This window comes from Corythoichthys intestinalis, chromosome 3, assembly GCF_030265065.1.
Source record: "Corythoichthys intestinalis isolate RoL2023-P3 chromosome 3, ASM3026506v1, whole genome shotgun sequence".
Classification (NCBI taxonomy): domain Eukaryota; kingdom Metazoa; phylum Chordata; class Actinopteri; order Syngnathiformes; family Syngnathidae; genus Corythoichthys; species Corythoichthys intestinalis.
In genome coordinates, this window is record NC_080397.1 from 39,662,645 (window position 1) to 39,675,979 (window position 13,335).

At 38.3% G+C, this 13,335-nt stretch overlaps 1 protein-coding gene across 1 annotated transcript; it reads left to right on the forward strand.

The window, feature by feature from the left end:
• The first annotated feature begins 1,102 nt into the window (after positions 1 to 1,102).
• On the forward strand, positions 1,103 to 13,002 carry abcb9 (ATP-binding cassette, sub-family B (MDR/TAP), member 9). The gene is made up of 11 exons (XM_057832809.1): positions 1,103 to 2,334; positions 6,231 to 6,345; positions 9,129 to 9,259; positions 9,338 to 9,543; positions 9,629 to 9,826; positions 9,929 to 10,057; positions 10,158 to 10,346; positions 10,436 to 10,609; positions 10,790 to 10,949; positions 11,097 to 11,233; positions 12,535 to 13,002. The coding sequence occupies exons 1-11, from the start codon at positions 1,671 to 1,673 to the stop codon at positions 12,847 to 12,849; spliced, it is 2,418 nt and encodes an 805-aa protein (XP_057688792.1). The 5' UTR covers positions 1,103 to 1,670; the 3' UTR covers positions 12,850 to 13,002.
• The last annotated feature ends 333 nt before the right edge of the window (positions 13,003 to 13,335 follow it).

A 13,335-nucleotide genomic window follows, 5' to 3' on the forward strand; every position in this document is an offset into this window, starting at 1 on the left:
TAACGGCAGTCTGGGCACCGCGTATGGTATCCCATACATATAGTACTGATGTGTCCTAAGTTTTAACCTTTGCATTGTTACCTCCTCTTTCACCTTTAAGAAAAAAAAAAAATCAAATGTTTTGTTCCTTGGGGGCGCTACACACATTTACGATTATTTGGATTAAAATTTTTTTTAAAAATACATTTTATGAAAGTTCACCAGTGTTCACCTGGCTGTTGAGTTTGCTGAGTTTTGAAGCATTCTGAGGGGGTCAAAGTAGGGCTCAAAGCGTCGGCGGGACAAAGAATGACTGCCACGGGGCGCTACATAGTGCATTTGTCTTTACACGGTATCAAATATTGCACCTGTCTTGACTGCCGATTTTGGTGCATTTTAAGGGGGTCAAATTGAGCTCAAAGGGGCTGCGGAACAAAGAATAACTATAATAATAATAATAAAGCCGAGGAACCACAATAGGTTACCTAAAAAAAAAAAAAACGTCACCTGCATGTCCATGCTGTGCAGTTATGAATGTGTTCTAAGTCAAATAAAATCAACTTTTATCTCAAGGAGAAAACAAAACATGTTTTAAGGTGCAGTAGTCCTACGCTGGATCGCGACCTAATTGAGCATTGTAGCTTTAAAAAAAATATTTTTTTTTTGCCCCCCACTAATGCCCACCCACACCTGGCATCCTGGTAACACCACTGTTGTGGCCTACAATGTGATTTCCGCGTATGTGGACTCTAGTTCTTTTTAGGCATTTTTTTCTAATTACCAAAAAGTCGCTTTCCCTTTCAAGAGATCATGTTACATCATCCCAAAAAATTACACTGGGTCCGAAGGTTGAATGGGTTACAAATGATTGCAAAAACACCTAATCCGTAGTTTTAAATATATATCTCATATAGCTTGTATGGTTCAGTATCTGAAGTCCCAAAGTAAGAGGCCATAATGACTAATCGAAGTGGAATATATCAATTTATATTTTCAAATTATGCCATAAACATGTCAAAAGGATTTCATCATAGAGTATTTTATTGCATCATTGACGTGTTCTTTGAAATCCGCTATTTGTGTTCTTGAACGAGCCAGAGCAGACTGTGGGCGGAGTTTTACATTCGTCTTCCGTCACAGAAATGCTCATTCGGGGCCAGGTGTCATTGCCAGTCGGTTGTAGGAATGGGGACACCAGGCAGTAACGTGAGTTCCTTCCCAAATTCATCTCCAAATGGGACATAAATGACGGAAAAACTAGGTCGATTTAAATACTCTTCCCACCTAAGTAAAATAACCAGACTTGACATTGCGAGTGCACCTGCCGTGATAGGTTAACGCAGCGCTTTGACTCCAGGAAGTTTGTTGTTTGCAAATGTGAGACTTAATTCAGCATACTCCCGGTAAGCCTCTTTTGAATTTAGAACAGGACTGCAGTGATTTGAGACTTGCTACGAGAGGTGAAGTGGGAAGACTTCAATTTGCCTTATTGCTTTAAGCTAATTAACATTCTGGTTGCAACTGCCCGTGTCCCCCAAACAACTGCCTAAAGTGACCTTATTTTTGAGTGTGTTGATTTGCTACGCATTACCGACCTCAGGGAGAAATTCATTACATTGACCAAACTTGCCCCTCAACCGCAAATAATAGACAAGAAAGTTCCCCCTTTTTGTGCCTGAAAAGAAATAAGCATGAGTATCAAATTAAATGTGAGCTGTAGTATTTCATACATTCTACTGGATATCATTATTACCACAGTCCTATTTGCAAGTGGCACACATTTGAACATATTTGTGGAGGAAAGCCTGAACTTCAGCATTTTGAAGTCAACATTGGATATCTGGGGGACAGTGCTTATTCGAGCTTCTCTTCTTCTCGGTGCCTCAATTGGAGTGTTATGGAACCCAGAGGATGGCCCACCAAGGGTAGCTAAACTCACCACCTTTGTCCTATTAGTCTGTCAGACTATTATAACGTATACATTAGCCAAACTGCTGATGCTGAGTGAACTTGAACCTCTATCTCATCGTCCCTGGTCTTTGAGTCTGATTTGCTGGACCTGTTTCACCTCGCTGGCATTTCTGGTCCTGTGGTGGTTGCTAGGGTTGGAAAATAGCGGAAGCAGGTGTCAATCGAGGGATTCTCAGGACACGGAGAAATTGCTTAAACTAGATTGTGAAGAAGGGGAGGATGATGGGGAGTACAGTGAAAAGGAGAGTAATTGTGAGAAGAAAGAAACCGGGGCCACCACCACCACCACCACAGGAGCTACACTGGGGCGTCTGCTGAGCTACACGAAAAAAGATGGTGGGCTGTTAACTGTCGCCGTCCTATTCCTTGTCATCTCTGCTGTGTGTGAGTATCTTTATTTTTTAAAACTAACATGCTATGATCATATTTAGGAGTGTGACAAAATATCAAAATGGTGATATATCGTGATACTTTGTATCCCAAAAGGTTATCAATATGCTCCTGCAAGAATCGAGATATCATTTTAAAAAGGTGTCGATATCTTTAAAAAAAAAAAAAGGAACCAACAAGTTGCTAAAAAATACCTGAAAATCAACAGGTAAATGACCTTACATGGCCCAGAATTACTCATTCCCTGGCTACTGACGGCCATAGACGTTCAATCCGTTTGAAGTGGGAGGGATGGCAGCGAATGAACGAATGTTCATTCGCTGCCACCCTCCCAGTTCAAATGGATTGGACGTCTACTAGTGATAAACTCCTTCACAGCAGCTTGTTTTTCTCCTTATTAGTTGTTTTTAGAATATCCTAGAATGATTTCCTGACCAATGTATCGATAATCGTTGTATTGCCATATTGTCAGATCACCGTTATTGTGAGCTTTGTATCGCAAACCATATCGTACCGTGAGGTACCAAGAGGTTCCCACTCCGAATCATATTGCTTAATGGCATCAGATACAAACTCATACAAAATCATGTTTAGGTAACACATTGCCATCAGTATTGTCCCAGGTCATCCGTTTAAACATGTATATTGCAGGTGGCTAATTTTGGTCATTAAAAATAAAAAAGAAGCTTGACCTCATAAAGAATCGGTGTCCACATATGTGGACATCACAATAATGAGTCATGTAGGCAACAATTTCAACATTGTGTTCAAATATGGCGTACTACTTAACCCAAAATGTGATGGCCAAATATGCGGAGGCCAGGTGTCAATTATAATTGTATTTACTTATTGTTAATCATTAGGTTTAATATTTTTTAATGAATAAATGAAACCAAAAATTAATATTAAATGTAATCAAAACAACGTTAATAAATTAGAATGAATAAAAACAACCCGAACACCATAGGCGGAGTTTGACTTTTTTTTTTTTTGGGGGGGGGGGGGGGGGGGGCACAACTTGTTGATGACCCTGCAACGCAGTGTCAACAATAAAATTAACTTACAAGAATATTAATAATAATAAGTTGAAAATGAGTGTTTTTTTGTTCCCATCATTCTTGAGGGGAATTCTAAATAAGGCTGCTTAGGACAGCTATACTTTTCACCAAGATCGTCATCCATTGAATACGGTACGCCGCCGGTGTCGTGCCAATGTAGTTACCCCTGTCAAAAATTGTATATCCCTGGGCGGAGCCACTGCGCTGCACTGATTTGCTTGGTTTCAGTGTTTGTGTGATGTAGTTATCCACGAGGTTTTATAACATGTTCCATCCATCCATCAAAAAAAAAATAATTCTGTCGTATAAGGAAACATGCGTACTGAACGTAAAAAAAGGCAATGTTTTACTCGTAGGATGATCTATAACTCTTATTACTGTAATTCAAGTCCTGTATGGAGTTTCTCCAGTTTAATAAACGTCAATGACCAAAATAAATAACTGGTTCTTTTCTGGCTTAAATTAATAGTTTAAGTTGACATAACTCATAACTAATGTGTGTGTGTGTGTGCGCTCCCGCGGCCAGGGACACAATTTTTGACAGGGGTAACTACATTGGCAAGACACCGGTGGTGGCTCTGTTGTACAATTAGCGTATTAAGTGGGGCAAATTGAAACTCCGCTCACCACTTTGACGGTGATCTCTAGCATTTCATGGTCCTTATTTTCAATCCTTGGTATTGCTCAATAGTTGTCGCTTTTGAAAGCTTGGTTTGAAAAAATTACGTATATCCATCATGCCTCTTTGGTCCACGAGTGGTTTTGGCTAAGCTAAGCAAGTGAGCGTCTAAGGTGCTAGTCACATGATCTGTTTGAAAAATAATTTTGAACTATATTATAAAATTAACATAAAAATTAATTATAAAAATATCTTTTTTTTTTTTTAATCATTTCATTCATTTTTGTTTTATTGCTTTAAAACTTTTATAGACAATATTTTACCGATACATTTCTTAATTTTAAAATCATATATAGGAAAGTCAGTTACATGCAATGACACTTTTCGGCCACCAGGGGGGCTTCACCTTAACCCTCCTGTTGTCCTCATTTTCTGTATACACCCCGTGTCCTCCGGGTCAAAATGACCCGTCTTCACTGAACCCCCAATATAAGCAGCTTAATTGAATTTTAAACACCAAATTTTATTTTTCTTGAAGAAACAACTTGTCATCACCACAAAATGTGTGAATACCTGAGTTTTTCTCTCTTCACTTGTATTTCTATATCTTAAGAAAAGAAAAAGAAAATAGGCAACAATGAGTTTTGAATAAATTTTTATTCATCCCAATGACTCAATTTTTTTCTTTTTTTTTCCTATCCAGTGAACAATTTTAGACAATATACAATACAAAAATATGAAAAATAACATTAACCCATTCAACTAATTAACATTTCAACATTTCAAGTCTCTTATGGCTGCAAGTTTGTCTGTCACACGTCTTGCTGGTCTTGACTCATGGTCATCAAATCGTAGCAGTCTTGAGTAGGTGTGAAAGACTTTGAGTGGCATTGTGGCTCGGAAAATTGGCCTTCCACTCTCTGCATCCCATAGACTAGCTGCAGCCTCACCTCGGGACCTGTATACACCTGCTAAGATTAGCAGCCCAAAGTAGGCCTGCAGGTCAGTGTCATCCATTTTTTTCCAGCTGTCTCCATATTTGCGAAAACCCTCCAGATTTGTCATTTCCAGGATTATTTTTTCTATTGCTGGTGTGATAAACAGGTAGAATGTAGAGACAATGTCATGGGCATGAGAAACAGCATACGGTGTGGGTCCTGGGGTCATCTTTATGATGTTTTGCTCTGCATGCCTGCCATGTTGGTCATATGCTGCTGAGGACCATGTTATTTTGCCATTTTTTGAAAGGAAAGTCTCTCTTTCAGCATCAGGGTTTTCTTCTTCTTCTGAAGATGAATTATCATGCTCTGGGTTGTATTCCTCCCCATCTTCTTCTGATACATCCTCCACTTCCTCTTCTGAATCACAGTTGTCTTGCTGGACATCTGAAAAAATCAGCTCTAGAGCCTCCTCAACATTATAATGCACACTCATGGCTTCAGCACAGAGAGAATGTGGGGTCTTGCCATCTGCAGCACCTTTATATCCTTTGGAAATCCACAGAAAAAAAGCTTTGCAGTCTGCGAGAATGGCACCTATCTTGTGTTGTTTACGTCTGATACTGTCTTGTTCACATTTACAACTAATTGATCTGAGACTGATCAAAGGCACAGAAGTCTGCGAGAACACCACCTGATTTGTCTTGTTTACTTCTGCTACTGATTGATCTGAGACACAACAAAAAATTGTAACATTCTGTGGTGTGTAAATGACTCTGTGACCTTGATTTCAACTCTATTTGCCTCATGGGTCATTTTGACCCGAAGACCATCTTTGCAAAATTTTTTGTACAGCTTAGTTGGAAATGTGAACAAAAGCAACATTTCACTTTTTCTGCTGTTGGGGCCAATCTAGGAAAAGTCATAAAATTTCAAGTTAAAAAAAAATTGTTTAGTGGATTTTTTTTGTGTTTTTAACACAGCAGCGGGTCATTTTGACCCGAGGACAACAGGAGGGTTAAACGCCACTTATGCCGAACACCTTAAATTAAATATTATTAAAGTTATAGGCTGTCATTGACAACAACAAGACGTCCAAACCATTTCATCTGGGAGGAATGGCTGCGGATGCCCATGTTTCGGTGCTTCTCCCAGTCAAAATAGATTGGCTGTCTAGCACCATCAATGGTTGCCAATGAGTGCCTTATTAAGGGTTAATGACCATTGACTATTCAAGTATTTCTTGACCACAATCTTTTTTTTTTCCAATTGTAGGTGAAGCCTTCATACCTTACTACTATGGGAAGGCCATAGATAACATTGTGGTTCACCAGAGTATGGAATACTTTGCTAAACCTGCCATCACACTGACAGTCCTGGCCTTCACCAGGTGAGTTTTTGGCCATCCTTTAGACGCAACTTCTAATGGCGTACCGCAAGCAACACGGGACTTCCGCTCACTAATATTCATGACATTAGCTACTGTTGCTAAGTAGGGACAAGCCACCGTTTGTCCCTAATAGGAAATGAATGGAAATCGTGTACGAAGGAGATGTTTATAGAGCTAAACCGACCAATTCCCTCCGAAAATGATGTGACTGGTGCCAGATTCACTGGCAAAGATGTGGAAGAACATAAAAATGTTCAGTTAAAGAGATGGCTTGAGTGTCGAAGGCTGAAAAAGACGAAGAAAAAAAACGAGCCGACCTAAGCATAGCTTTAGCTTTTTTATCGACGCGACTGACAATGACATTCTCCTGTTTCAACAAGCTATCCTTTACCATCAGCCCTGTCTTTCTTATATATCCTCTGGTTGTCCTACGTCTCTTACCGTTCTTGGGTGTAATTTAGTTAGCTTTGTGTAGCGATCGCAAATGCTACTCAGTGACAGCCAATGATCACTTTTAATTTTTTCATTGATATCACATCTTAATTCTATATTTACACTTCCCCCTTACTAAAGTTGTTATATATATATATATATATATATAACAGAAACGGTAACAGTGGCAGTCAGATACCATTGTAATTCTTTTCAGGTCTTTCATTGTCAGACAGAAGCAGTACAGCACAACGTTACGCTAAAAGAATAAGTTAAAAATATAAAAATTACGGCTGTCAAACGATTAAAATTTTTAATCGAGCTAATTACAGCTTAAAAATTAATTAAGCGTAATTAATCGCAATTAATCGCAATTCAAACCATCTATAAAATATGCCATATTTTTCTGTAAATTATATATATATTCTGTAAAATAAATTGTTGGAATGGAAAGATAAGACACAAGATGGATATATACATATAACATACGGTACATAAGGACTGTAGTGGGCATTTCACTCTACTGTCATTTAAATCTGTCTATGCTGTCCTCACTCCAAAGCGTCTACTTTTTCCAAAGCTAGACAGCTAGTGAACGACGCCTTAATAATTAGACTTCTTCCTTTTTCATCTGATTTATTAATAAAATGGCCTCAAACCATTGTCCTCTTTAGACCGTCGTAAAACTACAAAATAAAAGTACACAAGCATTGCATTAGCAACAACATTAGCTTAGCACGCTATACAGGTTCACTAAACATAAACAAAAAGCGTCTCATACAAAAAATATAACATTTCGCTTACTAACATGATATGTACATTCTTTACAACAACCATACTTACGGACAAATCTTGTCCAAGGATCATATAAGCACAACATTATCAGCCCGAGACGTCGTGCAGCCATAACGAACTGGCAAGAAAACAATAAACCATGTCGCAAAGCGACCACAAGAGTTCGCTGTTGGACAGCACAAAAAGCCTTGCTGTAAAACTTAACAAAAGGCAGAATACTGTCTGAGCGGGACATGTGCGTTAATTGCGTCAAATATTTTAACGTGATTAATTAAAAAAATTAATTACCGCGCGTTAACGCGATAATTTTGACAGCCCTAATAAAAATGGCTTACCTCTTTGTCCTCTGAAAGACCATGCCAACCCAACATAATGTTTACTGCATATGAAATGTGAATGGATTCACCGAGTTGGTATTAAAGTCCGCGCAAGTTGATTCGGTCTTCACTTTTTTTCCTCCCGAGTTTTTGGTTTCCGGAAACGTAAGAAGAAACATCCTTCATGTGTCGTAATGTCTAGAGTCGTTTCTACAAGTTCCAAAAAATCAATGCGTGATCGGCATGTTCGATTTTGAAAGATTATCGGCGAAAAGTAGCACAAATTACGTTAAGTCTATGCGAGGGCGGGTCTATAATGTCCCACTTCGGCTTTACTTCCGCTTTACGATGCGACGTCACGGTCTAAAAATAGCCTGTGTGCGGTACGCCATTAATCTCACACACTACCTAATCTGTGTAGTCTTGGTTCGGTGGTGTTGGTTACAATTATTAGAACAAATGTGTGTCTTAAATACATTATTAACAAAGACTGGTTCTGGACAGCATTTGAGTACAGGATCTAATTAATGTGCACAATTTCCCTCAGCGCCTGCTTCATAAGTCTGGCGGGCCACAAGGCTTTTCTTACTACCCTACGTCAGTCTAAAACATAGACATCGTGTATACAACTGCGTCTGGTGATGCGAATGAAAGCGCAATGGTGATATGTTATGGTCAATATGTGAACAAACCTACACTGCTATTGCACTGAATAGCATTGTATTTCATTGTAAGACTGGGTTTTTGTTAGACTACATGTATGTACTGTCAACAAATAGGTTTTAATAACACCTATAAGTTATAATAAAAAAATAAATAAATAAAAAATCCGTCAACGTTTAATTTTTTTCCAAAACATGGTAGGCTGCTGTAATGCTTCTCGACCACCAGGCTGAAGGCTTCAGGATAAACTTTTTTATTTTTTTTATTTTTTTTTTAAATATTTTCCTTTCGGCTTTTCCCTTCGGAGGTCGCCACAGCAAATCAGTTGTTTCCATTCTAACCCTGTCCACTGCATCCTCTGCTCTCACAACCTTCATGTCTTTTTCAACTACATCCATAAACTACCTCTTTGGACGTCTTCTAGACATCCTGCCTAGCATATGTAAATTCAGCATCCTTTTGCCAATATACTCACTATGTCTCCTCTGGACAAACCATCTCAATCTGGACTCTGACTTTATCTCCACCAATACAAAATGTTACAATGCCTGACTAAACCACTTTATCCCCATTTAGTTCAATTGCAGTTGGTGTGCGGGGAGGAGTATTCACGCTAACATTTGCACGATTGAATCTTCGGTTCAGGAACCACCTCTTCAGAACTCTGATGAGGCAGGATATTAGCTTTTTTGATGAAAACCATACTGGTAAGTCATGTGCGTTGTCACATTAATCACCTGGTGAATGAGCCACTTAAATATTGTTATCTTTCTGTCAATCTTTAGGTGATATTACTTCTCGTCTGTCAGCTGACACCACCCAAGTGAGTGACCTCGTCTCCCAGAACATTAACGTGCTCTTGAGGAGCACCATCAAGGCTGTCGGCTTTCTTATTTTTATGTTTGGAATGTCCTGGAAGCTAACATTAGTAAACATGATGGGACTTCCTTTTATTGCCCTTATATCTGAGTATTATGGCAATTACTACAAGGTAACTTACTATAAAATCTATATTATTATTGAATTTGAATATGAATGTAAGTTAACTACTCTGCAAATTTACAAAAAACTTTCAGAAACTAACTAAAGAGGTGCAAACAACTCTTGCAAGGGCTAACAAAGTTGCAGAAGAAACAATCTCATCCATGAAGACAGTGAGAAGTTTTGCTAACGAGGATCGAGAGGCTGACTCGTACTATGACAAGCTCATTGTCATGTACCATCTCAACAAGAAACAAGCTCTGGCATATGCTTGCTATATGTGGTCTAGTTGTGTAAGTAATAGACGATGCATCACTCATGCTCTCATTTACTAAAATGATTTATGTAGTATTGATCACAGAGTAGGTATTTATCTAGATTTTTTTGTTTTCTAGATCTCAGAGCTTGCTCTAGAAGTCACCATCCTCACCTACGGTGGCCACCTTGTAGTCACTGGTCAGATGGAAAGCAGCCAGTTGTTATCATTTTTCATATACATGCTTGAAATGGGCGAATGTTTAGCGGTGTGTGTGATCTCCATTTCCGTTGACTGTGTTCGTTTGCTATGAATCATTGACAAGGTCTTTAATCTGTTACTAAATGCATGTGGAATCTACCTTGCAGAACATTGCATCAGTTTACTCAGGCCTCATGCAGGGTGTAGGGGCTGCTGAAAAGGTTTTTGAGTACTTGGACAGAAAACCCGAACACCCAGTAGATGGTACAGAGACTCTGGAGACATTCACTGGTCTGGTGGAGTTTCAAGATATCACATTTGCCTACCCTACTCGACCAGAGATTGAAATCCTTAAGGTTGAAGACATAAAACTAAAATAATTTACACACATACAAATCCTATATGACTGACATTGGTTTATTGTTCATTTATTGGCATGATGCAGGGAGTGTCATTCACACTTAAACCTGGTGAGGTGACTGCTCTGGTGGGACCTTCCGGGAGTGGAAAGAGCTCCTGTGTCAACCTATTGGAAAATTTCTATGTTCCCCAGCAGGGTCATGTCCTGCTGGATGGACAGCCGGTTAACATCTTCAAGCACGAAGACCTCCATTCTCAGGTCCGTACATGTCAGATAAAATAATGTTGTGATATGAAAATTTGAAAATGTACAATAAATGCATAGGAATTCCAGTAGAAAACAATAGCGGTGAATAATTATTTCTATTTAAGCAAAAAATGACAATGTTGACTTACCGTAGATTTGGTGTAATAATAATTTTAAAAAATCATCATGCAGGTGGCGCTTGTGGGCCAAGAACCAGTGCTTTTTGCTCGAACGATTGAGGAGAACATCACTTACGGTCTTACTGATGTCTCCATGGATGCCGTCGTCCAGGCAGCAACAAAAGCGAATGCTCATGATTTCATCACCGCTCTGCCCCAAGGCTATCAGACAAGTTATTATTGCATCTCTTAATTTGTCTTTCAAATCTATTCCCATAAATTAAGTATATTGTTGGGTGTCATGCTAGTCTCCCTCAAATGGTGAACTCTTGTTAAACTGTTGCTGTTCTTTTGTCTGCTTTCGTGTTACTGTTCACTAGGTGTTGGAGAGAAAGGAGCACAGTTGTCAGGTGGACAAAAACAAAGAGTGGCCATTGCAAGAGCCCTTGTCCGACACCCTCGCGTTCTTATACTGGATGAGGCGACCAGTGCTTTAGATGCAGAGAGTGAACACATTGTGAGTAACACGACTTTAAGATGATGGGATGTTGTACTGTAATGCAATTTCATATTTTTTGGGAGGAAAATGTACAAAGTCCACACTAAAGTTCAGTTTTACATTTTAAGTTTGCTTTGGTTGTCTATATGACATAAAAAATTGGGCAAATTCATTTTTTATTTGTGCACCTTTATTGGATAATTAAAGCATTGCTCCTTTTAATTTCATCTGCTTTAGAGGTTCCACTGTTTAACCCTTCATGGGTCTAGTGTTTTTTGGTCATTTAAAAAAAGTAACTTAACCAACAATTTATTATCTTTTAATTATTATTATTGTATTTTTACATTTCCATATTTTAAATATTTGTATAAATAAAATTATGATAAATACTAAATCAATACAATTTTTTTATTTTGGCACAATGTTTATGCCCCCCCAATAACAATCTAAAGTTGACTTTTTTTCAAATGTTGTTTTATAGTGTTTAATTGCCTGCCACTGACAACGACATACAGTTCTTCAATTACTGTATTTCTTGGACTATAAGTCGCATTTTTTTCATAGTTTGGCTGGGGGTGCGATTTATACTCTGGAGTGACTTATGTGTGGAATTATTAACACATTATTATATCATTTCACTTGTTATTTCGGTGTTTTGGAGTGACACTGATGGTTTGGTAAACTTGTTAGCATGTTCTTAATCTATAGTTATCTGAATAACTCTTAATAGCTATGTTACGTTAACGTACCGGCCGAGTTTGCATTTCGTTGTTCATACATCATGTAACATTATCATACTGTACACTTATTCAGCATGTTGTTCTCTATTGTATTTTTATTTGACATTGCCTTTCAAGATGACATCTCTTCTATGTGTTGGATTTTATCAAGTAAATTAACCCGAAAAATGCAACTTATACTCCGGTGCGACTTGTTTTTTTCTTCTTTGTTGGCCATTTTATGGCTTGTGCGACTTATATTCAGGTGTGACTTATAGTCTGAAAAATACGGTTTAGATTGGTTTTAATCTTCTGTACACCAGATTGAGTGTGGATCTTTATGAAATGTGATATATAAATAAAAAAAATTAACTGAATTCATATAAAGTGAGAGGACTGGCTGTTACTGCTCATATTTTATTGCCATCATTGGCAATCATTTGCAGCCAGCCTCTCCTAGTCAAAATGGATTAGACTCATAGCTGTTTTAAATGAGTCAAATGAGTAGAACAAATCTTCAAAAACCCCATGCTATATCGGGTTTAGCATAGTTACATGTATTTTTAATTGATCTTTGCTTTACTCTCACTGTTCTTACAGGTTCAGCAAGCTCTAAACAACATAATGAAGGAGCACACGGTGTTGGTGGTTGCACATCGTCTCAGTACAGTGGAGAGGGCAAATAGCATCATAGTGATTGATAAGGGCCGTGTGGCTGAACAGGGATCTCACGGTCAGCTGATGGCCAGTGGGGGGCTCTATTACAAACTGGTCCAGCGACAGGTTCTGGGCATAGAGACTGGGGATGATTTACTAAATTTTCCAGAGGATTCCTCCTGGAAGCCTGATGTAGGACACCAACATAGCAGACAAAGCAGTAGTGCTAGTGAGGAAGAATATAATCCTCGCTATTGAAAATAAACTTGTGGAAATGTTTCCTGTTGTTTTGTTGTTGAATCTTTCACCAAATATGCACATAATTTTATCAATTATACTAATGTAAGATACAATGCAAGATTTTGTTTTGAAATGAAAATGTTAATTAAAAAAATGATCTTCAAAGCTACCATCCTCTACCATCTCTCTATAATACACAAATCCATCTGGGATTAGTCAAGTTTTTAACAGGATTTTAATGGGACATTTTTTTAAACATTCTCAGGTGATTGCTCCAAGACTGCAAGGGAAGCTCAGCTTCCCCCAAAATGTCAAAATACAAGTGATCATCATCAAATCTATACTGTTGTGTGTGTGTATATGTCAATGACTAAATATACGATATAACATGCTCAACTTTTGTTCAGAATTGGCTTATCACCAGTTACAAGGCAGCTTGCTTTTCACTGATTCGCACACCTTAACAGTCCTTAAAACGGTGGGGAAACTGCTTTTCTAGAGTTT

Bases quoted from the DNA above. Each gene is read 5' to 3' on its own strand.
- abcb9 (XM_057832809.1), top strand. From the start codon at position 1,671: ATGAGTATCAAATTAAATGTGAGCTGTAGTATTTCATACATTCTACTG. The intron at 10,058-10,157 runs GTGTGTGTGATC...TCTACCTTGCAG, and splicing joins AAATGGGCGAATGTTTAGCG to AACATTGCATCAGTTTACTC. The intron at 11,234-12,534 runs GTGAGTAACACG...CTGTTCTTACAG, and splicing joins ATGCAGAGAGTGAACACATT to GTTCAGCAAGCTCTAAACAA.